Source organism: Lagopus muta, chromosome 4, assembly GCF_023343835.1.
Source record: "Lagopus muta isolate bLagMut1 chromosome 4, bLagMut1 primary, whole genome shotgun sequence".
NCBI lineage: Eukaryota > Metazoa > Chordata > Aves > Galliformes > Phasianidae > Lagopus > Lagopus muta.
Window position 1 is genome coordinate 26,957,206 of NC_064436.1, and position 23,600 is coordinate 26,980,805.

The 23,600-nt window shown below is 41.1% G+C and overlaps 2 protein-coding genes and 1 long non-coding RNA gene across 7 annotated transcripts; 1 reads left to right on the forward strand and 2 right to left on the reverse strand.

Moving 5' to 3' along the window:
* Positions 1–559: 559 nt before the first annotated feature.
* HPSE (heparanase) lies at positions 560–5,583 on the reverse strand. Of its 2 annotated transcripts, XM_048942529.1 has the most exons (13): positions 5,236–5,583; positions 4,282–4,427; positions 3,999–4,124; positions 3,714–3,887; positions 3,471–3,642; positions 3,284–3,331; positions 2,498–2,593; positions 2,175–2,279; positions 1,987–2,101; positions 1,598–1,716; positions 1,329–1,475; positions 959–1,167; positions 560–801 (listed from the first exon to the last, which is right to left on the reverse strand). In XM_048942529.1, the coding sequence occupies exons 1-12, from the start codon at positions 5,397–5,399 to the stop codon at positions 1,008–1,010; spliced, it is 1,572 nt and encodes a 523-aa protein (XP_048798486.1). In that variant the 5' UTR covers positions 5,400–5,583; the 3' UTR covers positions 560–801; positions 959–1,007. The 2 variants fall into 2 exon arrangements, with proteins under 2 accessions (XP_048798486.1, XP_048798485.1); XM_048942528.1 differs by having other exon boundaries at positions 560–1,167; positions 5,236–5,582.
* Positions 5,584–8,058: 2,475 nt separating this feature from the next.
* Positions 8,059–23,568, reverse strand: HELQ (helicase, POLQ like). Of its 4 annotated transcripts, XM_048941457.1 has the most exons (18): positions 23,416–23,568; positions 22,373–23,111; positions 21,715–21,893; positions 20,987–21,187; positions 19,936–20,008; positions 19,402–19,499; positions 18,817–18,915; positions 17,956–18,101; positions 16,863–17,102; positions 15,904–16,045; positions 15,503–15,607; positions 14,790–15,009; positions 13,500–13,657; positions 12,323–12,421; positions 11,853–12,026; positions 11,277–11,390; positions 8,805–8,939; positions 8,059–8,268 (listed from the first exon to the last, which is right to left on the reverse strand). In XM_048941457.1, the coding sequence occupies exons 1-18, from the start codon at positions 23,566–23,568 to the stop codon at positions 8,191–8,193; spliced, it is 3,153 nt and encodes a 1,050-aa protein (XP_048797414.1). In that variant the 3' UTR covers positions 8,059–8,190. The 4 variants fall into 4 exon arrangements, with proteins under 4 accessions (XP_048797414.1, XP_048797417.1, XP_048797416.1 ...); XM_048941460.1 differs by lacking the exon at positions 23,416–23,568 and having other exon boundaries at positions 8,060–8,268; positions 22,618–22,714; XM_048941459.1 differs by lacking the exons at positions 22,373–23,111; positions 23,416–23,568 and adding an exon at positions 22,134–22,276 and having other exon boundaries at positions 8,061–8,268; positions 21,699–21,893.
* On the forward strand, positions 8,946–14,651 carry LOC125691745 (uncharacterized). Its single transcript, XR_007376231.1, has 3 exons — positions 8,946–9,962; positions 11,473–11,589; positions 13,753–14,651. It is a non-coding gene; the product is annotated as an uncharacterized LOC125691745 (long non-coding RNA).
* Positions 23,569–23,600: the final 32 nt, after the last annotated feature.

The window sequence follows — 23,600 nt, forward strand, 5'->3', positions numbered from 1 at the left end:
TGCCATTTCCTGTGTCAGAAATGAAAACGAATGTAGGAATGCAGTTTGTGGTCAGAGATCAAGGTGTGGTGTAAATGTGCAGATGTGAGTCTCCAGCACAACGGTGGAGGCTGCAGAGCCAGCGCTGCTGCCTGCAGGCAATAACCACCCCCAGCTGGGCAGAGTTTCTAGGAAAATTGCCAAAAGTTAATATAAATCACTTTTTTAAAGTCCAATATCGAAGTCACAAGCATCGAAACAAATCTGTTTAGAAAGGTTTAAAGAGAAGCTACCAGTCAACCTTCAGCTTTTATGTCTAAATTTTAGCTTATATTGTTGTATTATTGTAATAACAATAATACACTAACAACTTTATATTGACAACGTGAGATTTTTCCACTCATTTTATGCCTTATATACTTCCCTTTTTGAACTAGGACAGTGTTAAAAAACTTTGCGCTTCCTATCTGTGTTTTGGATATGTATCACCTCCTGGTGTATAAGCCTTCACACAAGGCACATACGCTGCATGGGCAAACACTCCTTTCACACTCTGCATTAAAATACAAATTTTATTGTGCCTTTTTGATCACAGTTCCAAAGAACATCAACTTGCTTGTTGCTGTAAAGCCTTCATGCGAACTACAAGCCACTCCTTTGCCTTGAAACCACACTAAGCCGGTAGCATCATTTTAAAGCTCAAAGAAGGGAAGTATGATGCATGTTAGTTTTCTCCCTGCTGTGTTCTGAACACTGTAAGGCGCTGCTGGTGGTGCGAGTTGCATACTTCCAAGAGAACCAGCTGCACTGGTGGGAACTCACCTTATACAGGTGAAAAAAAGCTGCTGTGAGGCAATTTTGTCCCAAATGGGCTGCTTCCCCAGAAGGAGGAATGCAAACCCCACAAGTATTGCTCTTAGGATGCCGAAGCCTTTCTGGTGACCTGGCTTTCTCCAGCCTGTGACCACAATCTCCCTACCTGGCAAAAACAAGTGGCACCGCATGGTGAGCCCTGTTACTCTGCGTGCTCAAATGCAAGCAATAGCCTTAGCGTTCCTGATCACGTAGAAACCGTAAGAGAAGGCTGGCAGGCCAAGCACACTGCCAGGGGCAAGGGCCATCTCGTGCAGTGCGGGGAGTGTCTCATCGTCCACCATCCGCAGTAGGCGGCCATTCAGCTGCACCTCTCTGCCAAGGCATGATGGGATACTGCAGGCATCATCTCTGGCTCTGGGTGTGAGCAAGGGCACCCAGAGCAGCACGACAAACAGCCCCCAAATGAGCAAGGTTTCTGAGGCTGCCTACATGCTGCTCAGTCCTTGCTCCAAAAGGAAGAGGTATGGGCTCACCTGGACAGGATGCTGTCCTTGCCGTGAGGCAGCAGCAGGTACTGATCCACGCTCTTACTCCACAACTGCTTAGGCAGTTGCAAGCGCTGGGTCACGTTATAGAGGTTCAAGGCAAACAGTGTTACATCCCCTTCTCGGTATTTGGGGCTGTGTGAGAGAGATAATGAGTTTGGTAGAAACAACAGACACCCACACACTTCCTCTTTGCCGCTGCCCTGGAGTGACTTCACGGCCATAGTGTTGCCACCATGTGGGCAATTGCTGCTTACTGCTGGGGGTTGGTGCAGTGCAGGTAGACCCGCAGGCGCCGTGCGTCCGCTTGCTCCACGCTGGCCTCCAGTACCCGGGTGCCCACCAGTTTCTTATATAGCAGTGACAGCCAATAGTCCTGGGGGAATGGGATTCATCTCCAGCAAGCACTCATTTTTTTGAGGCAACTCCACTTTTTGTCCCCATAGCTTTTCACGTCACCTGGATTTTGGCAATGCTATGCCCCTTCTGCAGGGCACTGTGGAGCTGGCAGGGAACCCATAGGAGACGCACTATTCTCCATGCAGGAAAACCCCATGCCCAATTTATGGGCACGACATCAGGGAGAAATACCCAGGGATTTTGGCAGCCTGGTGACATGGTTTTTCCCAGCAGGTCATGTACGCACCGGCAAGGGCTTGAAGCTGCCGTCCACCAGATGATAGCTGCCAGCACCAAAGAAGACCTGCCTCATCACCACGTCAATGCCACGTTGAGCTGCCAGCCCCAGCTTGTCCAGCCACCTGCCGGGAACCGGCCACAGGTCACACTGGGGCTCAGCATGAGAGCAGCTCCCGTGCTCCCACTGCCACTCACATGAAGCCGGCCACATATGTGTTGGATAGCTGGGGGGCTCCCCCGCCATATGCTGAGCTGGTCTCACCCAACCATACCTTCTTACCGGGAACTGTTGCTTCCACAATCTATGTGGAGAAGGAAGGGAAATAGGAGATAGGTCAAGTTTTGTCTGCTGAAGTTACTGCAACCACCTATGCCCATTGCACTTATTATTACTTTTGCTAAAATTAAGGATTTTTACACTGTCAGCAGCAGCTGAGTTTGGAGGATGCTTATTAATTGTTGCACAGCAGAGCAGTCTCTGTGCAAAGCCACATGGGGAGGATTAAAGAAGAGCAGGCATCTCCAGGACATCGCGTACGGCTGTGGCAAAGGAATCCAGCACATCAGGGCTCAGGAAATCCTCCCTTGTTGCACTTTGGCCATTCACATAGTAGCTGGAAATGGAAAAACAAAAAACAAAAAACAACAGCTGAAATGAAGGAAAAATATCAACATTGGTACCTGCTCTCACTCAAGCTCAGTCTAAGTGTCCCTGCACCAGCTGGGAAGCTGCTGAGCATTTGTTCTGACGGACAGAGCCACTGCTTGTCTTTGCAACCATGCTGCATCCATCTGGTTTGTGCTGAGCCACATCCCTTCCCAGTCACATATCTTTCTGTGGCTGGAGGACTTGGTGCAAGCCCCAGTTGTGGGTGGAGATGTTCTGCAGGTGGACCAAGGATACTGTTGTTCCCCACCAAAGTACAGCATATGCCAAAAAGCTGCGCAGCTCTCCATGCAAGAGGGAGAGATACAATGCAGCTCTCGCATTGCAAGTGAGAGCTGCTGTGCTCTCACTTCTCTGCACATCACTTCTCTTTTTATTGATAAAACATGTTTTGTAATCAAAATGACCTTGCACGCACCGCATTCCCTGCTGCTATGTCTATGCAACTCCTGGAATAGATGTTGGGTCTTCTTTGAATACTCTGCTATTTAGAGCAAAGCACAATACAGAGGCATTTGGGACCTGCTAACAGAGTTGTTTCACCTCCTCCTTTCCACTAGCATATGTGAATTGACATTTCTTAAAAAAAAAATAACAGCCAATAAGCAGAGCAGTGATAGCAGCTGAGGGTACTCACTGGTGCCAGGTGACAGAGTCAATCGCCTTCCCTCCGGATTTCAGGAAGCTGCAGTCAAACAAGGGTTATAGCAGGTACTGGTGACATGCTGCAGCATCCACCCTACATCCCTGCATGCCGTGGTTCCCAGATCACATCATTGCTACCCTCCCAATGGTGTCACACGGGCCCTGGACACCCTGTCTACCTTCTGAGCAGGTGCTGGGTGTGCTTGCGGGGCTGCCCCACGTCGGGGCCATACAGCTCAGCGTGTCGGTACAGGGGGTGCTGGCTCAGGAGCTGCCGCAGGTGGATGAAATCGCGTCCCAACTGGAAGCCATCGATGTAGATGCCCGACTTCTTCCTGAAGCTGTTGGGCTCTGGGGAAGAGGTGCCCATCAGCACCGCTCTGTGCACAGGGCTCATCCCCAGCCAAAGTGGGAATGCTTACCATTGCCCAGCTCCCAGGAGATGTTGTAGCTGCGCTGTGCGCAGTAGCCCAGCAGCTGCTTGGCGTTGGAGCTGTCCCACTGCAGGCCGGCCCTGCGCAGCAGTGCATTCAGTCCAAACACCAGGCGGAAGCCTGAGCAGCTGGCAAATGTGTGGAGGATGTCCAGTGTGTTTCCTGCATGGAGCAGAAGATGGCTTCATCCTGATGTCTCAGCATGGAGCTGGGAACTGCGGACTGCAACCTGCTGGTTGTAAACCCTACTGGGAAAATCCATCAAAAACTTACTTGTAATGGTGGTGTTTTTGTGCTTTTTCCAGGAATGTTCAGCAAGGAGCAGTTTCTCCTGGAGGGGCCACTGAGTGAGCAACAGCTCTGGAACCATAGCAGAGCTGGGCCATGATCTGCACACATCTGCAGGGCAGAAGAAGGGTGGGAGAAACCAAGCTGCCATCACCATATCAGGCAACACACAAAGGGTCATACTCATCACAAAGAAATGGGAGAGGTGTGTGTGGGGCTGAGCACTAGACATCCATTTCTGCTCAGCACAGGATCAAATCCCTCTTACCACTCTCGGCCTGAAGTTCTGATAGGACTTTCTCTTCCCAAGTTGAATCTTGTTTGGGATTGAAGATCAGGAAATCTGTACTAGTGCCTCCAAACCTCAGGAAGCCTGGGGAGAGCCCACTGGCCAGAGTGTGCAGCTTGGGGTGTCTGTGGAAGGTAAATTAAATGTCAGGGTAATCTGCCACATGGAAACAAAGCATCAGCAGCATTCAGAGAGACACCTTGCAGCAGAGGATCTGAGCCACCCAAGTGTGGGCTTCAAGCTGGCTTTACACCATTTCTCCCTTTTTCCATGGGCAACCACCAAATGGATAGATTTTGTACCAAAACCAGAGCGTGTGTGGAACGAGGGTTCAAAGTAAAGCAGATGCAGTTCCAGTGCTATCTGGGATGGCAGCAGCCCTATCTCACTCTGTGGGGACACCCAGCAGATACGAGGCCACCAAGCACTTCCTGATGTCATCACAGCAGCCAGAGCTGCCTGCCTTCAGATAAAGCTGATGCTGCCTTACAGTTTCAGAGCAATAGGGCAGGGCTAGAATTTGGGATTGGGTGGGTGAAAAGGAAAGAAATTAAATGACTTTGGGAAAAACAAACAAACAAACAAACCAACAAACCCACAAAAAGCTGAATCTAAAAGAGAAGAGAACAAAGAAATAGAGCTGAAAGAAGAGTCCAGGAGCCCATCGCCTGGAAGCCCTGAGCTGGGATTTGCTCACAATCAGAAAAGGCTTTGATTTTAGCAGCTACTTGTTCACCTCCACGCACATCAGAACCTCTCTGGCATTCAGTGGGGCTCACAGCACCCAGAGTCCCACTAAGCATCCACAAAGCAGCACCAAGGCTCAGCCTGCTTCTGTCCCAGCCAGAAGCATCATCCACTGCCAGCATCACACACCAGCACCTGGCATCCTCTCACCCGCTCACCCAGGAGTGGAGAAGCTGCAGGGCTCACCTGAGCAGGGCAACAAAGCGCGGGTCACGGGCCAAGCTGGCGTCCAGTGTAAGAGAGAGGAAGGCTGGGCTTACCGCCCCGATGGGTTCCCGCAGCCTCAGCTGCAGCTCTGCCGTCTGCCTCGGCGGCACAGCCAGCAGCAGCAGCAGCAGCAGCAGCAGCATCCTTCTTTCTTCTTCTCATCTTCCTCCTCCTCCGGGCCGCTCCGCCGCCCCAGCACCACCCCTGGAGGGCGGGCAGCCCCAGCACCGCCCCGCAGCCACCCGCTCCCAGTTTTCCTGATATGAAATCACCCTCCGCCAGAACGAGACCAACCAGATCGCATCAGCGCTGCCGTTTGTAAACACACCCACGGTTCTGCCGGAGCGGAAGCATCAGCGACACTCCTCTTGGCATCACGATCAGCAGGATGCTTCCAATTTTGGGGTATGGCACGCATCTAGCCTTTGCGGGGTGAGTTGCAGTAAGTCCTGCATCCATCCCATGGGTTTCGCAGCAGCCAGCCAGCCCTGCGACTGGGACGTGGATCCAGTGATCCATACTACATTTGGGATGCAATCCACAGAGAGCGGATCGTGGCAACGATGGGTCCGGTGCTTGCTGGCCCTAGGGGAGCCTGCTGCCCCTTGCAGCTGCAAAGTAACACTACAGGTGTTACACGACAGTTCGCATCACTTGTTAGGGTGTTTTCCACATGGCATTAAGCACGTTTTAAAATCCTGCACAGAAAGGGAGATGAATACAGAAGTATTTGTCACTCATCGAAGTACAAGCAAAGTGCTTTACTGGGAGCTCCAGAGCAAGGGTGTAGGGGCCAGGACATGCTTAAAAACCCTTTCTTAGTGCTAATGCTCCATCCACACTGGCCCTGTCCCACTGTCACCACCCCTGCTGCATTGGAGCCAGTGGTGCCAATGGCAGGCACACAGCAGGAGTTCATAGCAGTAACAGTGCTTTCTGGGAATTTGTGCAGCCCAACGATGGAAGTGCTGAGCTATCACCAACAGCAGCACCCCAGCTCTTCCTGAGCAAGAACCAGTTGACTTTTATGTGGGCAAAGGAAATGCAGAAACGTAGAATAAACAGTACAAAAGGCAAACGTCTCTTCTGGCATCACAACATTTGTGCAGATCAACATTACTGGCAGTGTCAGATTAGCCTATGTAAGAAACCTCACTGAAACAAAACTCAGTTGCAAAAGTAGACTGTGTACGGAAAATTAGGTCTCTTAAATAATTAAAACCACAGGCTGTGCTTCTCAAAGGCCTCCCACATCATCCTCATGTCTCCTCATACTGTGTACCACAAATCTTTGATTTCAGAAGCCAGAAAATTTATCTATAAACCTAAACAAAACCTTCACGTGCTTTGTATTCATTGCAACCTGCACCCCATGCCAGGCCCGTGGAAGCGATGAATGAAGCTTTCAGTCACAGGATGAAACAAGAGCTGACACTGGGTCAGCTCTCACTGCACCACCTTTCCAGAACAGAGACCACAGCAGTGAACCTGGCTGCAAGCCTCCTGCCAGCCCCTTCTGGACACAGCTTTCTGCAAGCCACACACAGAACCACACATGTGGTGAGAGAGGGTTGCAAGGATTGGCCAGCAGGTTAGCTACCTTCTGTAAGGATTTATTGTATTATTTGTAGAGGATTAATTCAGAAATGTTGGCGTGTTTTTATGCTTGTTTCCAAAATCCCTCAGTATGAGGTTCCAAGTAAGACCATTTCAAGTGGGAGTAACAGCTGAGCAAAGCAATAAGCCTTTAAAGCAACTGGCTAGGTGTTGGAAATAACTTACAGGTGAAGTTCTTGGCCTGGTTTAATATTCCAAGTATTCGATTCCATTTATTAAAATCCCAAAGCCATTAGGAAAGTAGGAGAATTAAACTTTTTAGGCATTTTTTCATCAAAAGAAGGCTAACAGATTATTTACTTGTTACTCAAGGTTTCTCTAATGAAACAAGCAAATCAGCAGTAAAATACTACTCATCATTTATTCACCACCTTTTGAAGCAGTGTTCTATAATGCAGACCCAACTATATTTGATAACTCTTCATGTGAAGTGCTTTAACGTTATCATGTTTTACATAGCAGTTTGAAAAAGGAGCTCAACTGTGTCATGACTGAATATTTAAGACATTTTTAAGCTGCTTTTATGAAGCATACCTTCTTGCTAGAACTGCTCTCTTTTATATGGCTTTCAATACCCTTAGTACTACAACTATCATTTGCCTTTGTAGTCTCAGAAGTTGATATGGCTTCTGATATTGCCTTAATATTCAAAACCTTTCAATAAAATTTAAACCCTATTTGAAAGTCTTTTACAGAATCATCCTTAACAATTCTCTCCCCAGGCATTAACAGAGACAGAATAGTCATTTGGTGTTCAAATCTGTTAAAAATAGTACTTAGAAGAGGCAGTATCTCCAATTCCTTATGCAACTCTGGTATTTCTTCATTAGAGCTACAACTCTATTTCTCATTCCATTAGCTTTCCCCAGAAGACAGGAACTCCTATCAGCAGAAGTTTTAAAGTAGTTTGCTCACACATGGGTGTCCTAAAGGATGCTTATGATGCTACCACGTCACTTTTTACTGTGCTTTTTAAGCCAGCTATGAGCCATAGTTCTATGTACATAAGTACACACCACCACCTAAGTCCAGCCCCCAAAGCATTCCTAGAGCTACGTATAAAGCTGGGAGCTATTTAATAGCACATCTTTTGATTCTGGTCTGTGCAGAAGAGATTCATTATCAAAATTTTCAAATAAAGAAAAGTTTCCAAGAAATACTTTCAATTCAAAATTCACACAAATATGATGTATACAAAAGATAATAAATATTTATTATATTTACAGCATGTATACATAGGACAAAGTTAAAACCTAAGACATGCCCAAATACTTCAATTCATTATTATTTTTTTCATGACTGAGCTGGTCAGTAGGCTTATGGGATGTCCGTAGGCACCTTTAGGAGTTCCTCTACTTCTTCTTGTAAAGCTTCAGCTTTTTCAGTCAGCAGCATCTGTAATAGCAATCAAACAATTAGGAAATTAAGACAATCATTTGCGATACTGTTAGGATTAAACATCAGTGTTCCTTTCCAGGTTTGTATCTGGTCTTGAAAAATGAAATGAAACAATGCTGTTGCTCACAGGACTGCAGCACTAATCTAATATCTTCTGATGTATTATGTCAAGACCTTGTACTGTTCACTGTTCCAGATAAGCTACCAGAACATTTCTGGTCTTTGTTTCTCTAATGAAGAGAACTCTTTACGACCCCCCACAGAAAAAGAATTGGTTTAAGTAGTTTCTATTTGCCAATCATTTAAGTGCCTCATGGGCTGTAGTCGCTGAATTCACCCCCTTATCATCTTAGACAAATAATGTGGTTAAGAAAATGAACTCACTAGATTAATACTGATCACTGTTGCCACTGCAAATATTCACAAATGCCTTTATTTCTAAACCGAATCTTCCACTTTCTTTTAATGTTATTCAAATATTCATTTTGAAACTTTGAATTCCTCAAGTAGTTTCTTTTAACATACTTGCTTACCTTTGCAGACGAAACCATTTGTTTGGCTTGACGTCGTGACAAATGCTCGATCGTCTTCACCAGAGTTTCTGGGTTTGCATTAGCTAAGTGTGCTAAAGTTTTGTACCCTGCATTATAAAGCTGTTTAGCTCGTGCCTGTAAGACAGAAGTTGTGTTAGGTTATTTTAAGAGGCAATAAGAATCCTCAATCCACCTCAGACATTTATATATATTTTTTTAATAGTGATCCAGGTTCCCTTTGATTCACCTTTCCAAGAACAGCAAGCCTCATAAGAACTGGCACTAGCAATTCAGACGTACTTATTTAAACCTGAAAAACCTTACACAGTTCTAAGTAAACCAGGCATCATTACTTCCTCTGCACCTGCACAGTACTGTGTCTGCCAGCCTCATTTCTCTTTTGTCACGTTTTCTGCATTTGCTGTCACTGACACAAATCACTGCCTTATTTTCTTTAGAAGATCTAAATGAAATGAGAGCTTGTTGTGCCTGAAAAGTGTTGCCCCTATTTTTCTGCAACTTTTAATACCACCTCGTGAGCTTCCATAGCACTCCAGATAAGACTGCACTTTGCTGCTTAGAGCTTATTAATATATTTTTTGCTTTACTCAATTGTATCTTTTCCTCTAGTTTTACACCAACTCATGGCTGTTAGCTCACAAGGACAGGAGAGATTCTCTGGAATTTGACAGCTAAAATCAGCATGGGAGTACGTGTGGCCTGCTTCTCTTTACTAGGCTTGGTCCTGTTGTGGTATAAGAATGCAATGCAGCCCAACAGTAATTACTGTATACAGTCTTTTTGGAGATGTTTCTTTTGCAAAACTTACAGTGATTGAACTTGTATCCAAAGTTTAAGTCAAATGCATTTCTAGGCTAGTTTTTAAAGCATTTGGTAATGCCAAGGCTCTAACTGCCTGAGTAATAATTCCTATCAGATGGAAAAGTGGTACACTGCTGTATGGGAACTGCTGAATCACAGCCTGAACCTCTGATTGATCACCTGAGGCAAGCACTCAGTCAGCTGCCAGAGCACAGGTGAAGGCAATTCAGCTGTGTGACCGGAAGGGGTGGCACCATTTAAGGGCTGCCTGCCACTGAGGAAGGATCTCTTCTGGAGGTTGCTCTCTGTGGAGTTTCTTGTGAGTTTACAACACTGGTGAGTACTTTTCATTTATCTCTGATTGTCTTTCCCAATGTGATAATCTTAACAGCTTAGCTTCTCTATATACTATATAACGTCTGTATGCTTATTGATCATACAACTGCCATCATATATTTGGTCAATCACACTTTTTTTTCTCCTATTGTTAAGGCACCAAGGAACAGGAAATCTAATCTGATGGCATATATATATATAGTACAAGTATCCAACAGAAAAGCTTACAAAGAACACTTGAGTACTTAGTAATGTGAAGTGTCATAATTCACAAAAAAAAAAAATCCATTAAATGCCAGCAGACCTCTTCTGTACTGTTCTGTAGCTGTATGCACAGTATGACTGATAGCTCAGAACCTGCCCTTGCTAATAACTAACAGGGAAATCATGGTTTGCTCTTTGGCAACTCAAAATTCTAAGGACGTTTTCTCTTTTACTATGGTAAGCCAAATATTGATTCTATCAGTTTCCTACACACAAAACTATGTAAATCATGCCTGTTCAAGATGTCAGTATCTGCTAGAAGTACTAGCTGTCAGTATGATTTTAATGGTTTTAATTATTGTTTAAAAGCACCTTGATGAGAGCAATGTATTTCAAGAACAATCTGTACAATGTAACTTCAGTAGAATCATGCTGTTCAGACTCTTCTTGCCCTTAAAGGCTTCAAGCCATGGAATGAAGACCTTTCTTCTCCCTTTATACCAAATTCAGGCCATTTCATACAAAATGCATCAAGGTGTAAGTCTCCATAGCTTTAACTTTTCAATGTAAAAACTCACTGCCACCAATCTGCTGACAATGTGATTTCTACAGTATGCTGGAATAGAAAAGACACATCCTTTTCAAAGGAGGTTCACTCACAATCCTGCACTCAGTTCCCACAGTATCTTAATGCCTGAATAGGAGCCCTCAGAAACTAGTCACATCTCTCATTTGAAATACATGCACCAGCATTAGTGATACTAGAAGCTTATGTTCCCTGTGTAACTTCCCGTAGTTCTGTGATAATCTTCTAACTTAACCTCAAAATAAACTTGACGTGGGCTGTGTTTTACAGTTGAGCACAAGCTCTAAATTGGTATGCAAATGCAGTGCTTTCACTGTTGCTGCAGCAGCAACTGGAAGGAGAGTATGACTGGCTCCAGCTTGCATTCCCCCACCAGTCCCTGACATAACAGACTGTTGCGAGGTATTCCTATGATGCCAGATTTGGAATAAAATCTAGCCTGGTCTTCCAGAGATACTTTAGTGATAATAACATTTAGCACAAAAGTTTGCCTTCGTCCAATTGTTGAAGATAGGTTTACTTACCTCTAGAACCCCTGCTACCTCCATCAGTGGAATGAGCTCTGTCTTAACACAGTACGTCAAGCGCTTGGTAAGTTCTGTCAGCAGGGCTTTGTAAACCCAAAATTCCTCCAGTTCCTGCAGAGACAAGGACAATTAGAAGTCAAAGTAAAAGGCAGTAAAAAAGACAGTAGGAAAACTCTTCTTGCTATTCTTACAGCTTGTTGCAGAGTTGCATCTGGCGCTCCTCAACTAAATCTGGGATGGTTAAGAAACAACCAAGACAGCTCTTTTCTCACAGTGACATTCCATCACTAGAAGGCCTCATCTCACAAAGGTAAGCTCATAATTTTCCATCAACTGCACTTAATGACACTGATCAGTGACCTCTGAAGTAGGTATTCTTGTATTCTCTGTCCATCAAGCTTACTGTTAACACAAGAAATATGCTTTGTACTGGCATTCTTTCCTTGACAATGTATAGTTACACACAGGAGAGGTGAAATGCAATGTATGCATTGAGCTTAACATAACATAAGAAAACTTCAAGTTTTGCAAAGCCAATCAAGAGAAGATACTAGGAGATATTTAGTACACTACCTCACAGAAATGCAGAACACAAGAAGCAAATGAGGCAGCAGATGTAAGGAGATTCTGCACGTAACCTCGAGACATGTTGAATTTCTCTGAGACGCTCCATATGTTGGTCTCTTTCAGTAGGGCATACAGGACAAATGACAGGTACAGCCTGTTCACAACAGCAGTGTCCACATTCTAGGAATAAAACAAGTTAGAACTCAGTACCCCCTATGAAATTCACAATTTTCTGCTCATTCTTCAAGGATTAAGTCCTTACGTCCCTGTTCCTTCACGTCTCTAAAACAGGTATATGTTAGACCCTAATACATTAAACATGGAAAAACAAGATGAGGTGAAAAGAAAGTTAATGAATAAAAGAAGAGTAATAATTAAATACTTTCAGGAAAGTTATTCAGCATTTCTAAACAGTTGAATTACAAGACTACACTGTAGGTCTTAGGTGTCTTAGGTGTAAGAAATATCAAGCCTACCTTTCTGATGGCTTGACCAGAAGCCTTTTTTGCAATAAAGCTCTCAGGTACTCCTACCATATCTGCTACTTTTTGCTCTGCTGAACTCAGCTGGTTGAACTAAAGGAAGATTGATTACAGTCAAAATCATTTCTTCATTACAACTAATTAGAAATTAAATGTTACAAATCAGAATAGCTCTAGACAATGTATATTTAACTCTAAAAAGTAATTCACATCACATTTGTTTAATATGCACACCACCTGCAGGCAAATAGCTAATTTTGCTTTCCCTTCTCCACAAATAAGAAACTAACATACTTTTTCACCTTTAACTCAACTGGTTTAAAGCCACATATACCAGAAGTTTAGCAGCTGAACACATCTGTATATGTGTAGAAAGGGTGTGTCATTTTCTAAATGCATACACAGCTTAATTATTAAGGTGCACACAGCATCACATTTCTCACCTTGTCTGGTAATGACAGTTATCTATATAAAATTCAAGATGAATTAGTAAAAAACCCCAAACTACCAGTAGCTCTTCTACGTGCTCTAGTGTTTTCTTCCAAGTCTTGTTATTTACTTAAACACATCTGGAATTTAAGTTCTTCCCTGTCAGATAGTGATTAATGCTAGTATGAAGTTGTATAAAAACAGATCTGGTTCAGTTTCACCAAATATTTCAAAAATAAGAAGCTCCACGACCAACAAACAATTTTTTTTTTCCTGTACTCCATGCTTGAGCTTGCAGAACAACTCTTCAGGATAATTTCATACTAAATTCAGACAACTAGTTCTTATGAAATATGTTATTGAAACCAGAAGTCTGCTACTGAAAGGAAAACTGTGCTTTTAAATATCTGTATCTAATATTTGAATACTAGGCTGACTTCTCTGCAGTCAGATCTGCAGCTTCTTTACCTGTCAAACTGTTGAGTACAAACCCAGTTATACAGACTTTAGTGCCATTGTGCTGCTGTTTCCTCACTAAGAGGACAAAATATCAATGCACAACATAAATTAAGTTCTTGAGGTAAAGAAAAGCACTTCTGCCCTATGATTGAAAACATTAACGTCTTTACCTTTTCATCAATGCATTATTGTACTAGTTATGTTCTGTATGTATAAACACACTCAAAATCCACTAAGCAGCATTAGTATATGCCCCAATCAAACATTGAAATGCAGATCTCACCTGCCTCAAGTATATCATCCAATCTGGGCTGCAGTTGGAAACCATGTCATATGGAGTAGCTAAATAGAGAAGATGAAGACTGCTCTCAAGAACCAGCCCTTCCAAGCCTTTCCTCAGTTCTTTGTAAAGAAGATTGCAGTACGACACATCTATAGAGCCTAAAATAAGCAGACAACGCACAGCAATTTTAGGTAGGCATACAGAGTTTAGTGTAACAGATTCTCACATGAAGTCATCATTTTATTTTTTCCAGGAAAGTTTGTTGGTAGTGCAATCTTAATCCAAGAGGAAAGCGTAGCCCAAATAATCATTGTTATCTATCATTATTGGCAAAAAGGAACTGCAAAAAAAGTCTGCGATCACTGGTTTCCACGTACATTTTGTGTGCTTCTGGAACGTTTGAATTATCTTCTTTTGAAGAAACTCTTGTATGAAACTGAGAGATAGCTTCAGCCTGTAAAATACAAGTGCTTTCCTTGTCCTACATCTTTATGCTATGAGATGGAAAAAATTGTACTTTCTGGTTGTATGGGAACTTTTGATCATGGCATGAAACTCTGCTTGACCACCTGAGACAAGCAATGAGTCAGCTGCAGGAGCACAGGTGAAGGCAATTCACTTGTGCTACCAGGAGGGGATGAAGCCTGGCTCCACCTCTCTTAGACCCCTCTTAAGGACTGACTGCTACTGAGGAAGGATGTGTCTGGAGGTCGCTCCTTGAGGAGTTTACTGTGAGCCTACAACACTGGTGAGCATTTTCATTTATTTTGATTATCTTTCCACTGTGATAATCTTGCTAAGCCTGACATCTTATTGATGTTAGGCTTATACTTATTGATCCTACATCTTATCAAGCCTGACCTCTGTATACTTACTGACTGTACACTGGTGTACTTTTTACATTAGATTTGGACCACATGTAATATTACTTCCTTTCCCCATTAGTCTCTTAATAGGCATTGTGAGTAACATTATTTTTTAGCCTACTTGTAAAAATGAGATTGTGAGTAATTTTCATTACAAACACTAAATCAAATTAAGTCATTAATTTTAATACAGTTCTAGTTTGAGTCGTCTTGTGATTCATGTTGTTAAGATTCATACCTGTAACGTTCAGTCACACAATGCTTACTCATTCTTAATTTGAGTCCAACACATTATTTAGTAACTAAACTAGCACTGGGCAAGATTTTTTTTTTAATTGCCTTTTCAAAGAGAAGAAAGCAAGCCACATTAAATGAAGGTAAGGCTGAGATGGAAGGGCTTGTTGAAGAATAAGATTAATCTTACCTTTATATGTAGCTTTACCCAACAGTGTGATTGTTAGTGTACTTTTGGAATTTTGATCCTTTTCCATTATTTTTCCTTTTAAGAGTCCCTTTTCTATTAGATTTTCTAGTTCATCTCTAACAATCTCTGAGAGGCTCTTCTCTTTCAACAGCACCTGCTGCTGGACACCCAGCAATGTATGGCACATAAAACTGTACACTTCCTCTTGGGTAACTGCAATCTGTATAAGATTTGGAAGCAATTAGATGTTTAAATGTCATCATGCAAAAAAAGTGCATGCTATTCAAAACAATTACTCAGACTATCATTTAAGTCGTTTATAGAAGCTAAGTGACAAATAGAATAGACAGCTGATCATTGATCTGATGGGACAGCATGTCCATTTCTTTACTATCCTGGCTGTTCTATTATGTTCATTTGTTTAGACTGTTGCTAGTTTTTATTGGTAGAATCTAGCATCAGAAAATGAAGTACTAAGACACTGGAGAAGGTAGACATAACTTTGGTTTTGTCCACGCTAGAAAAGCATCATGTTATGTCATTGCTTTTTAAGTGAGGAAAATATTCACAGTTCTGCACTTCTTATTTGAAGGGAAGCTGTGCTGAACTTAGCTAAGTTCAACTGTTAAAAATATCTGGTTTTCCCACAGAATCAAGTAATACAGTATTGCATCCCCCAAACACTTTAACTGCTCATAATACTTAACTAATACCTTCAATCCAACCAATGATAGCAACAGGTACTGCATTCCCTTGGTGAACTCTGGCAGAAGATTGCTGTAACAATTCTCCAATGGACTGGCTATTAAATCCCGAACCTAAAATGTCCCAAGAAATATATTGGTACAGAAAAATATTTAGGGAATAGTTTTAAGCTGTTCTGAAGTACTGATACTTGTGATTCTGCTTAGAAACAAAGTATCTGTAAACATCAAGCATTTATAGCTAATGCCTGAAAACAATCCATGTATGACTAAAGCAATTAACTGGTATTTTGTAAGTCAGTTACCTCAAACAACTTCTACTGAGATCAGGCTAACGACCTCATCTACTCTTCTTTATCTCACCAACTTAATCCAATGACTCAAATCACCAACAGCTTCATGAAAGTTACCAAATGTTTGTCTTTTTCCTGCACTATGAGAATACTTTCACCAGCACTGTCAATACCAGCTCGACCAGCTCTGCCAATCATTTGTTTATATTGATTCTTCTTCAGGAACTCGCTAGCAACATAAGGGGCTCTTAAAATCACCCTGTAAAAAGAAGTCATTGGTAAGTTGTGCTTAATATTAAAATTATTATAGTTGCAATATCATAAAAATGCACTCTCTAGATATGCTTCATGCTTTGCAACTAAGATAAGCAAAATTGTACTTGTTTTGTTGAACACTTTTTTTGGAAACATCTAACGCCTTGAAGTCTGAATCATAATCCATTTTAATTGCTGCAGAGCCTTTGTATTAGTTGAACACAAACAATGTTGACACTAAGTCAGTAATGCTAAAAACAGACCACATTTCTCTGTTAGGAAAATAAAGTTCTCTCTCCTCAGATGTGTTACTCAAACACAGACACACAAAACTGGATTCTAAGCAGACAGCCTCTTGGTCTTGAAGACTAGGGCAAACTGTACCATCAATACCTGTGTAACAAGTGCTAGCACATTATTCTGGTAAAATATATTTAAACATCTTCTCCTTATAAAACAATTTTAGGATTTAAACATTATTCTTGTAAAAGCATTTAAGAAGCATCATCACTTGCTCATTACTGAACACTGAAGAATTTCTCAATATAGTAGAAATTCCTTCATCTGTTCAGGAAAGTGTTCCTCAACTATGTGTTCCTCACCTATGCATTCTGAGAGACTTGTAACTGACATGTTTTTCCTAGAATTAAAGCTGCAAAGTTATCATCTGTCCTAAGCTCACTGTGTTAAATTACTTCCTCCTGAAATTTCCAAGTAACAGCTGAAAGATATTTAACAGAGTTCTGATATTTCCATTTAAGGTTTATTGTTATTATTTACAATGCAAGAATGAAACAATGTAATATTTTTGGTTAACTTACCTTCTGGCTGGCAGGTTAACGCCAGCAGCTAATGTAGCTGTGCAAGCAAGAAGACACAGGACACCCTTAGAATATGCTTCTTCTATACTCTTTCTTTCATCATTTGTAAGGCCACTATGGTGATAGGCAACACCAAAAGGAATTGTTTGCCTCAGAACAGGACAGATGCTTCCATTTCCAATATCCTTTAGGTTCTTAATTAGGTCCTGTTTCTCTTTCTCCCTGTGTGCTCTAAATTCTCTTTGAGAACAAAAAACATTTCTTCAGACTTTGATCAATTAATAATCACTTTAAAAAATTAAGGCAGACATCTACATTTCTCTCCATTATCTGTTCCTGTAACTAAATATGTGATAAAGATTTGGATAAAGATTTGTTTCTGATAACTTCAAAGTAGTAATACACAGGTAGAGACTGAAGTCACCCACAACTGATTTTTTTTGTTGTTGTTTAGAAGCATGGGTACAGAAGGCATCAAATATTGATTAGGTGTGTATCAGGCACATTGAAGACGAGAGAAGGTCAATATCAGCTTATAGCAAAGTTTATAGACACTAAAATTGGTTCCAAGATTGGGAATCTTGGAATTTCTTCCGACATGCTATTTAAACTAGACTATAATTATATTAAATCAGACTTTTATCCAGTCAAACACATCTCAACTTCTTTTGTACGTGAAGCCTAGTTTAGTGTTTACATCCTCTAAGGAGAGAATACTTGATACTTCCATAGACAACTAATGACATACATGACCAAATACAGAGCTATAGAGAAAATGTCTTTAAGTAGCTTGTGGAAATAAGTACCAATAAGATAAGGTTAAATGTTTTTAGTATACCCTTCTCCTACTATGTTTTTTAAAATTTATTTGTTCTCTATTTGTAAAATCTGCTGAAAAAAGCTTGTAAAACAGTTTACTAATAAGCCTTCAGCAATTTTCTGTAATATATCCAGTTAATAGCTTCATGTAATTCTGTACATTCAAAGTACACCTCATCACCCAGAAAAGCCACTTCCAAACTAGTTAAGATAAACCCCGAGTTCTAGCCAACAATTTCATGTATAATAAAAAAAATCAGGAGATGAAACATACTTGTTCAGATACTTGCAAACCATTGTAGCCACATTTTCACAGTTCTTTTTAGTGGGACAAAAGATTAGGCAGGAATATTTTGGAATAACTTCAGTAACCAGTGCAACGATGTGGTCGGGATCTGCTTTCTCCAGGCTACTAGAATACTATCAACAGATTGACAAACATCATTTTTCAAACGTGGAATTTAATTCTTAAACTCAGCAAGTACTCAGTACCTGTTCTCTGCCTTCCCTAGGGCATTCTGCATTTGTTTTAAGGTGACTTAAACATGAATTTGTAGGATGAACTTCTCCCAGCCAAGCACTTTACAGTTTACCAAAAGATTCAGCTCAGAATATCCATATAAAAATCAACACTCTTCTTCCTCCTCCTTAATATCTTTACCTGCAGTGTTACAGTAGCAATGCTGCTCGTGCAAGTGGCAGTATACCATCATCCACCAATCTTAACATTGAAGTGAATCCAAATAAGTCAGTAATAAGCTTATAACAATGAACATATGTTCTGTTATTTAAAAGTGAGAACATATGTTCTGTTACTTAAAAGTGATAAACAGTTGAGAAAATCTACCCAAAGACTTGCAGCAGTTAGTTCTATGGACTTTTCAAGCCCTTTACTACCCATGGGAGAATACTGAAAAGAAAACAGACCAACCCCACTTTCTACTAAGGGCAGTAAAAATGTTAAAATAGAGTTAAATCTCTGATATTTAAAGGACCTTTTTCCTCTTCTTAAGTTTGCTATTGTCTTTGTTATATGCATTACAAGTCAACTATGTTATTTCTTCTGTGAAAGCACTGCAGACATCAACCAATAATGATATTTTATAATCATAGTTCAAAGAAACTTAGATCTTACCTTGAAATTAAGGAGACGTGAAAAAGTAAAGCCATTTTCTGCTTTGCTGTCAACTTCATAAATTGTATCTCTTATCTTTATGTATTCCTTTAACTCTACCTAGATTGATTTAAGCCAGAAACAGAAATAACAGTCAAATTACCAACATGAAGCCATTAATAATATGTGGCTGTTTTTTTTAGTAAACATCATGCTTCCCTTAAATACATGCACGCAGTCTTTAAAAATAGACCTAATTATCTGCTCTGGCAAAATAAGTGCCTAATTAGCTAAGAATATGCATCACTGTTCATAAACAGTTCTCATGATTGAAGACCACCAGCTCAGATTCCACATGCATTACATAAACAATAATGATTAATCACTCTTTCATATATGTAAGTATATGTACGTACACAATACACTGTGTGGCAAATCATGAAAAAAGATTGTTAGTACCATTACAAGTCTTACCATGCATATTGCTTTAATCTTTAAAACATAGTGAAAGTAAACACGTGGCCCATGTTAAAAGTCTGAACAGGGCTGCTATAATTTTAAAGCCAGCAACAATATTGACTGTTTTACAATATTTTGTGTACATACCGGTCTGAAATTTTTAGTATAGTACTCTGCTTGCAGGAACTTCTGCAGGTCTCCAACATTATTTAAAGTTGCACTCATTCCAACAATGTGTGTATTTGCTGTAAGAACAAGTTTTACAGAATTTATTTCCATGGTCACCATTTTAAATGCTTTGCTCAACACTTAACTCAAAAGCCTGCTTATCCATTATTAGCATTTACTTTTAAGTGCCAAATCAGCAGTTTTCATGGGGATGTAGCTAAGAAATATTGCCTGAGATGTAAACGTAAAAAAGGAAGTCTTCTCTATGGAGATGTTTAATTGCAGTGGCAAAGGGGCTCCTATGAAGAAATGAAAGATGTTTGACAGTGCACAGAATTGCTCAGAAAAATATCAAGAAAGCTTCAAGAACACTCAGCCCATCCTTATGGGGTAAAACAACCCAAGCAATCAACACATTTTCCAAAAGCAGCCAGGGCAGCACAGATCTAGAAAGCAAAAAGGTGATCTCTCTCTACAGGAGATCATAGAACGATATTTTAGAGACTGACTTACTACTAGCATGAAGTATTTTTGCAAGAGTCATTTCTAGTGTTGCTCCACGACTTCCCTCACCAATCATGTGCAACTGCAGACCGGAAGAGAAAGCAACCAAGAGTTACTACTGGGTTACAAATATTCCCAGAAATACAACTGTTTATTTCTAAGTAATTCTGAGTTGAGTGTCTGTCAAGACTCCATTTAGAGATCTACTTGGTAAACTGACATGCTAAGCTTCTTCTCTAAGTATTGACTTAATTAATATGTATTTAAGAACTGCAGCACAAAAGATCCAAGAGTACAAGCAGCTAAAATTTGCATTCTATTTAATTAGATCACAAGTGTCATGGAAATAGGATCTCTTGCAAGTACAGAATTGGCATGCAGATGAAGCAACCTAAACTTACCCTGTTCAACTTATTTTTAAGAAACACTTGTTAGGGATCCTAAACAAATCTTTTCTTAGCAGGCAGGTGCTACCAGAAAAAGCCCAACTTATTTATTAAGCCTCTTCACATTTAGAGAAGTTGTGTTTAACTAAGGCCAGCCTGGAGCATTCCAGGAGTTGAGCAGGTGATTTCACATATTACACATGTGATTCAATCCCACAGTTAACCTTTAGCAGTACAACTCAGTCACATTATTAAAAAGCAGAGTAACAGGTAATTCTCAGTGAAATGTGACTTCTTTTTCCCTCCAGTATACCAGCCTTCAGATGCCAGGATATCAAATTCAGGCACGCAACATGCATATGCAAAAACATGTTCCACGCAACTCAGTATCACTTTTTAATTTTTGTTTCTTAGTTTGGCTCTACAAAGTAACAGTTAATTTACAATTAACCACTAAACACACTAGATATGTTAACGCAGTCTCTGTGACAAAGAATACTTCAGTTGATGAATAAAAATAACATTAATCATAACAGGCATTGGTTACAGATCAGTTTCCTGATCCCAAAGTACCAATGAAGTAATGAAGTTATACTACTTGTGACATGGTAAGCCCTGGAAACTAAACCAATGAAATAAACTAAAGCTATTTATGGGAAAATCTTGTGACCTACCTCATCTACTACAACTAAACCGAGGTCATTGATTCTATCTGTTTCAATTAAAGAATTCACAAGAGCATGTCCTTTTTCTATGGTGGCAATATAAAGTGACTTTTTTATTCTTCTCTTGATGGGTGGAAATCTTCCCTTACTTCCTGCATATTCTTCAACCAGGAAACCTAATTCTATCCCAAAGCTTGATAAACCCCAAACCTGTTTAAAAAAAAAAAAAAAAAAAAAAGCAATGTCAGCTGGAAAACAAACTTGTGCTCATTCTGAATTTCAGACCTGTCTCAATTACTCAATCACACATGTAACCTACCCGTATCTAAATCAATTGCATAATGAATACGTTCCCCAGTTGAAAAGCAAAAGCATTCACAAACTTTATCAAACTGTTCTCTATCTTCATTTTGATTTAGTCAGAGTAGCATATGTTTTTATTACATTGGTACTTTGCCAAAAGGGATGACAGCAAAAGGCACTGATATAAGAACAAAAATACGGGTGATGCTGCAGAAGGCTGTCATTTCAAGAATTTCTTATAACTCAGCATATTGAAGTGATAACCACAATATTCTACTAGAATAAAATTGAATCTTAGAGCAGCGCTAAAAGGCAAAGCAACTCATTTCCCAAAATGTTTTTATGAAAAATACAGTTACGTAATGCTACTGCTAAACCCAGTCATATAACAAGGCACATTGCAGAAGATGCACAGTACCAGGAACTTTCCAGACCTTTTCTTGGACAATGGCAACATAGGGCAGGATCATCAGAACATCCTTCTGCCTGCAGAGTAATTCTTGGAGAATTAAAATTTCAGCAACAAGTGTTTTTCCACCACTAGTTGGTAACGAGTAAATCAAATTCTTCCTCCGCTGTAGAGATTTTAATGTTAAGCAATCATGCTGCCATTCTGCAAAATTAAAAAAGAATTATTGCCAACCCTCTTAAGGATATGCTCGTCCCCCACAAGGCTCTTTGCCTATGCTGTATAAAACTCATCAATTCAGCGTTCAAGAGTTTTCTTCAGTTAAGTGCTACAAGTCTTATCATTTTCTCAGGTCTCACACAAGAAAGTATTCCTGTATGCCACATGCTCCTCCTCCACACTGCTGAAAAACAATTCTCTTCTGACATAGCTTATTATTATTACCTTAACTTTCTTATGCTTCCTCCTCTGGAGATCCAACACGACTTAGGCTTTTCCCTTAAATGCAACAAGTAGTATTACATTATCCTACTTTTAGACTTGAAAATATTTTAATTTCAATATTTAATTTGCGTAATGGACAGTAATTCAACCATAAACAAGTAACTTTATACCATAATGGATTAAACAGAAAATACTTATACTACAATTGTTTGCTTTGAAGAACCCATAAGTTCTATTACCATAAAGTGTTTCAATGCCCCGAAATTGCCTGAGGAGATGTTTAACTTTACTGGGTAATCCATAAAACGGGCCTATATCAAAAGACGATGATTCAATAGTTTCCCTAGCAACAGAAATCTCTTCAGATAAAATAGCTTCTTTAAGCTGCTTGGTCTTTGAGACCACTGGAGTCTGGGCTTTGGCATTTCCAGTCATAGCATTTTTCAGATGATCTTTAAGACTCACGCTTTTACATGAATCAGACCTAGAGCCTGTGGAAGATTTTGTGCTTCTGTTCTTGTGTCCAAAGTCAGGACATGGAGATGATGGACTCCGGATTTTGTCCAAGGAGGAATTCTTCCACTCATCCATCTTCTCTGTGCCTGCAGATTTTTGGGAACGAGAAGAAAGCTCACCCATTTTCTCCAAATACAAAAGTTGTGATGAAGGCAATTCATCAAAAACAGAATCACTGAGGTCTTCATTGGTGTCTCCAGCATCATTTTCATTCATTTGGAAGCCGTAACGTTCATCCACTTGATGCATACTACTATCTTCTGTAGCATGCAAATTACATTGCTTGCTTTGGTTCATTTCTGACTGAAGATTCCCATGTGCAAACTCCCTGGCTGCTTTCATGTCCACACCTTTTTCCTGGGGGTGCTGGTGCTCTGCATCAAGAACTTGAGCCAATAAAGAATCACTTTCATGGAAGCTGTCGTAGTCGCCAAACATATCCTCTTCACTATCGTTGTTACACTGTGAAAATAGAACAGTAAGGGAATTAACACTGCAAAGTAACAAGCTGGAAAAACCTCGGTAACTGAAGCATAAAGTGTAATTCATTTAACTGCTCTGCAATTTATCAAGCAAGTAATCTGCCTTTTCACTTTGTCAGTTCAACTTTTAATGGAATGTATATTCGCAAATGAGTGAAATGCGGCAGTCAACGAGCAGCTTTTTCTGAGGTTTCTGATCCCGAACACACCCTCTGCTCAAGTGCTCCCCGCCACCACAGCCTCACTCCGGCCCGCTTCCCCCGTCCCAGCCACCACCTCCGTACCGGGGGCTCGGCCGGGGACCCCTCAACCCCAGCACTGTGTCTCTTGCGAGCCAGCGGCGAGGAGGCGGCCCCGGGCCGTGCAGGGGGGTGGCTCCGTTTGCGAGCGGAGCTGATGCGGCTCCTCCTCCGCACGGCGAGAGCGGGCTCGGCCATGAGGAGGGAGTCGGGACACGTCAAAGCGGCAC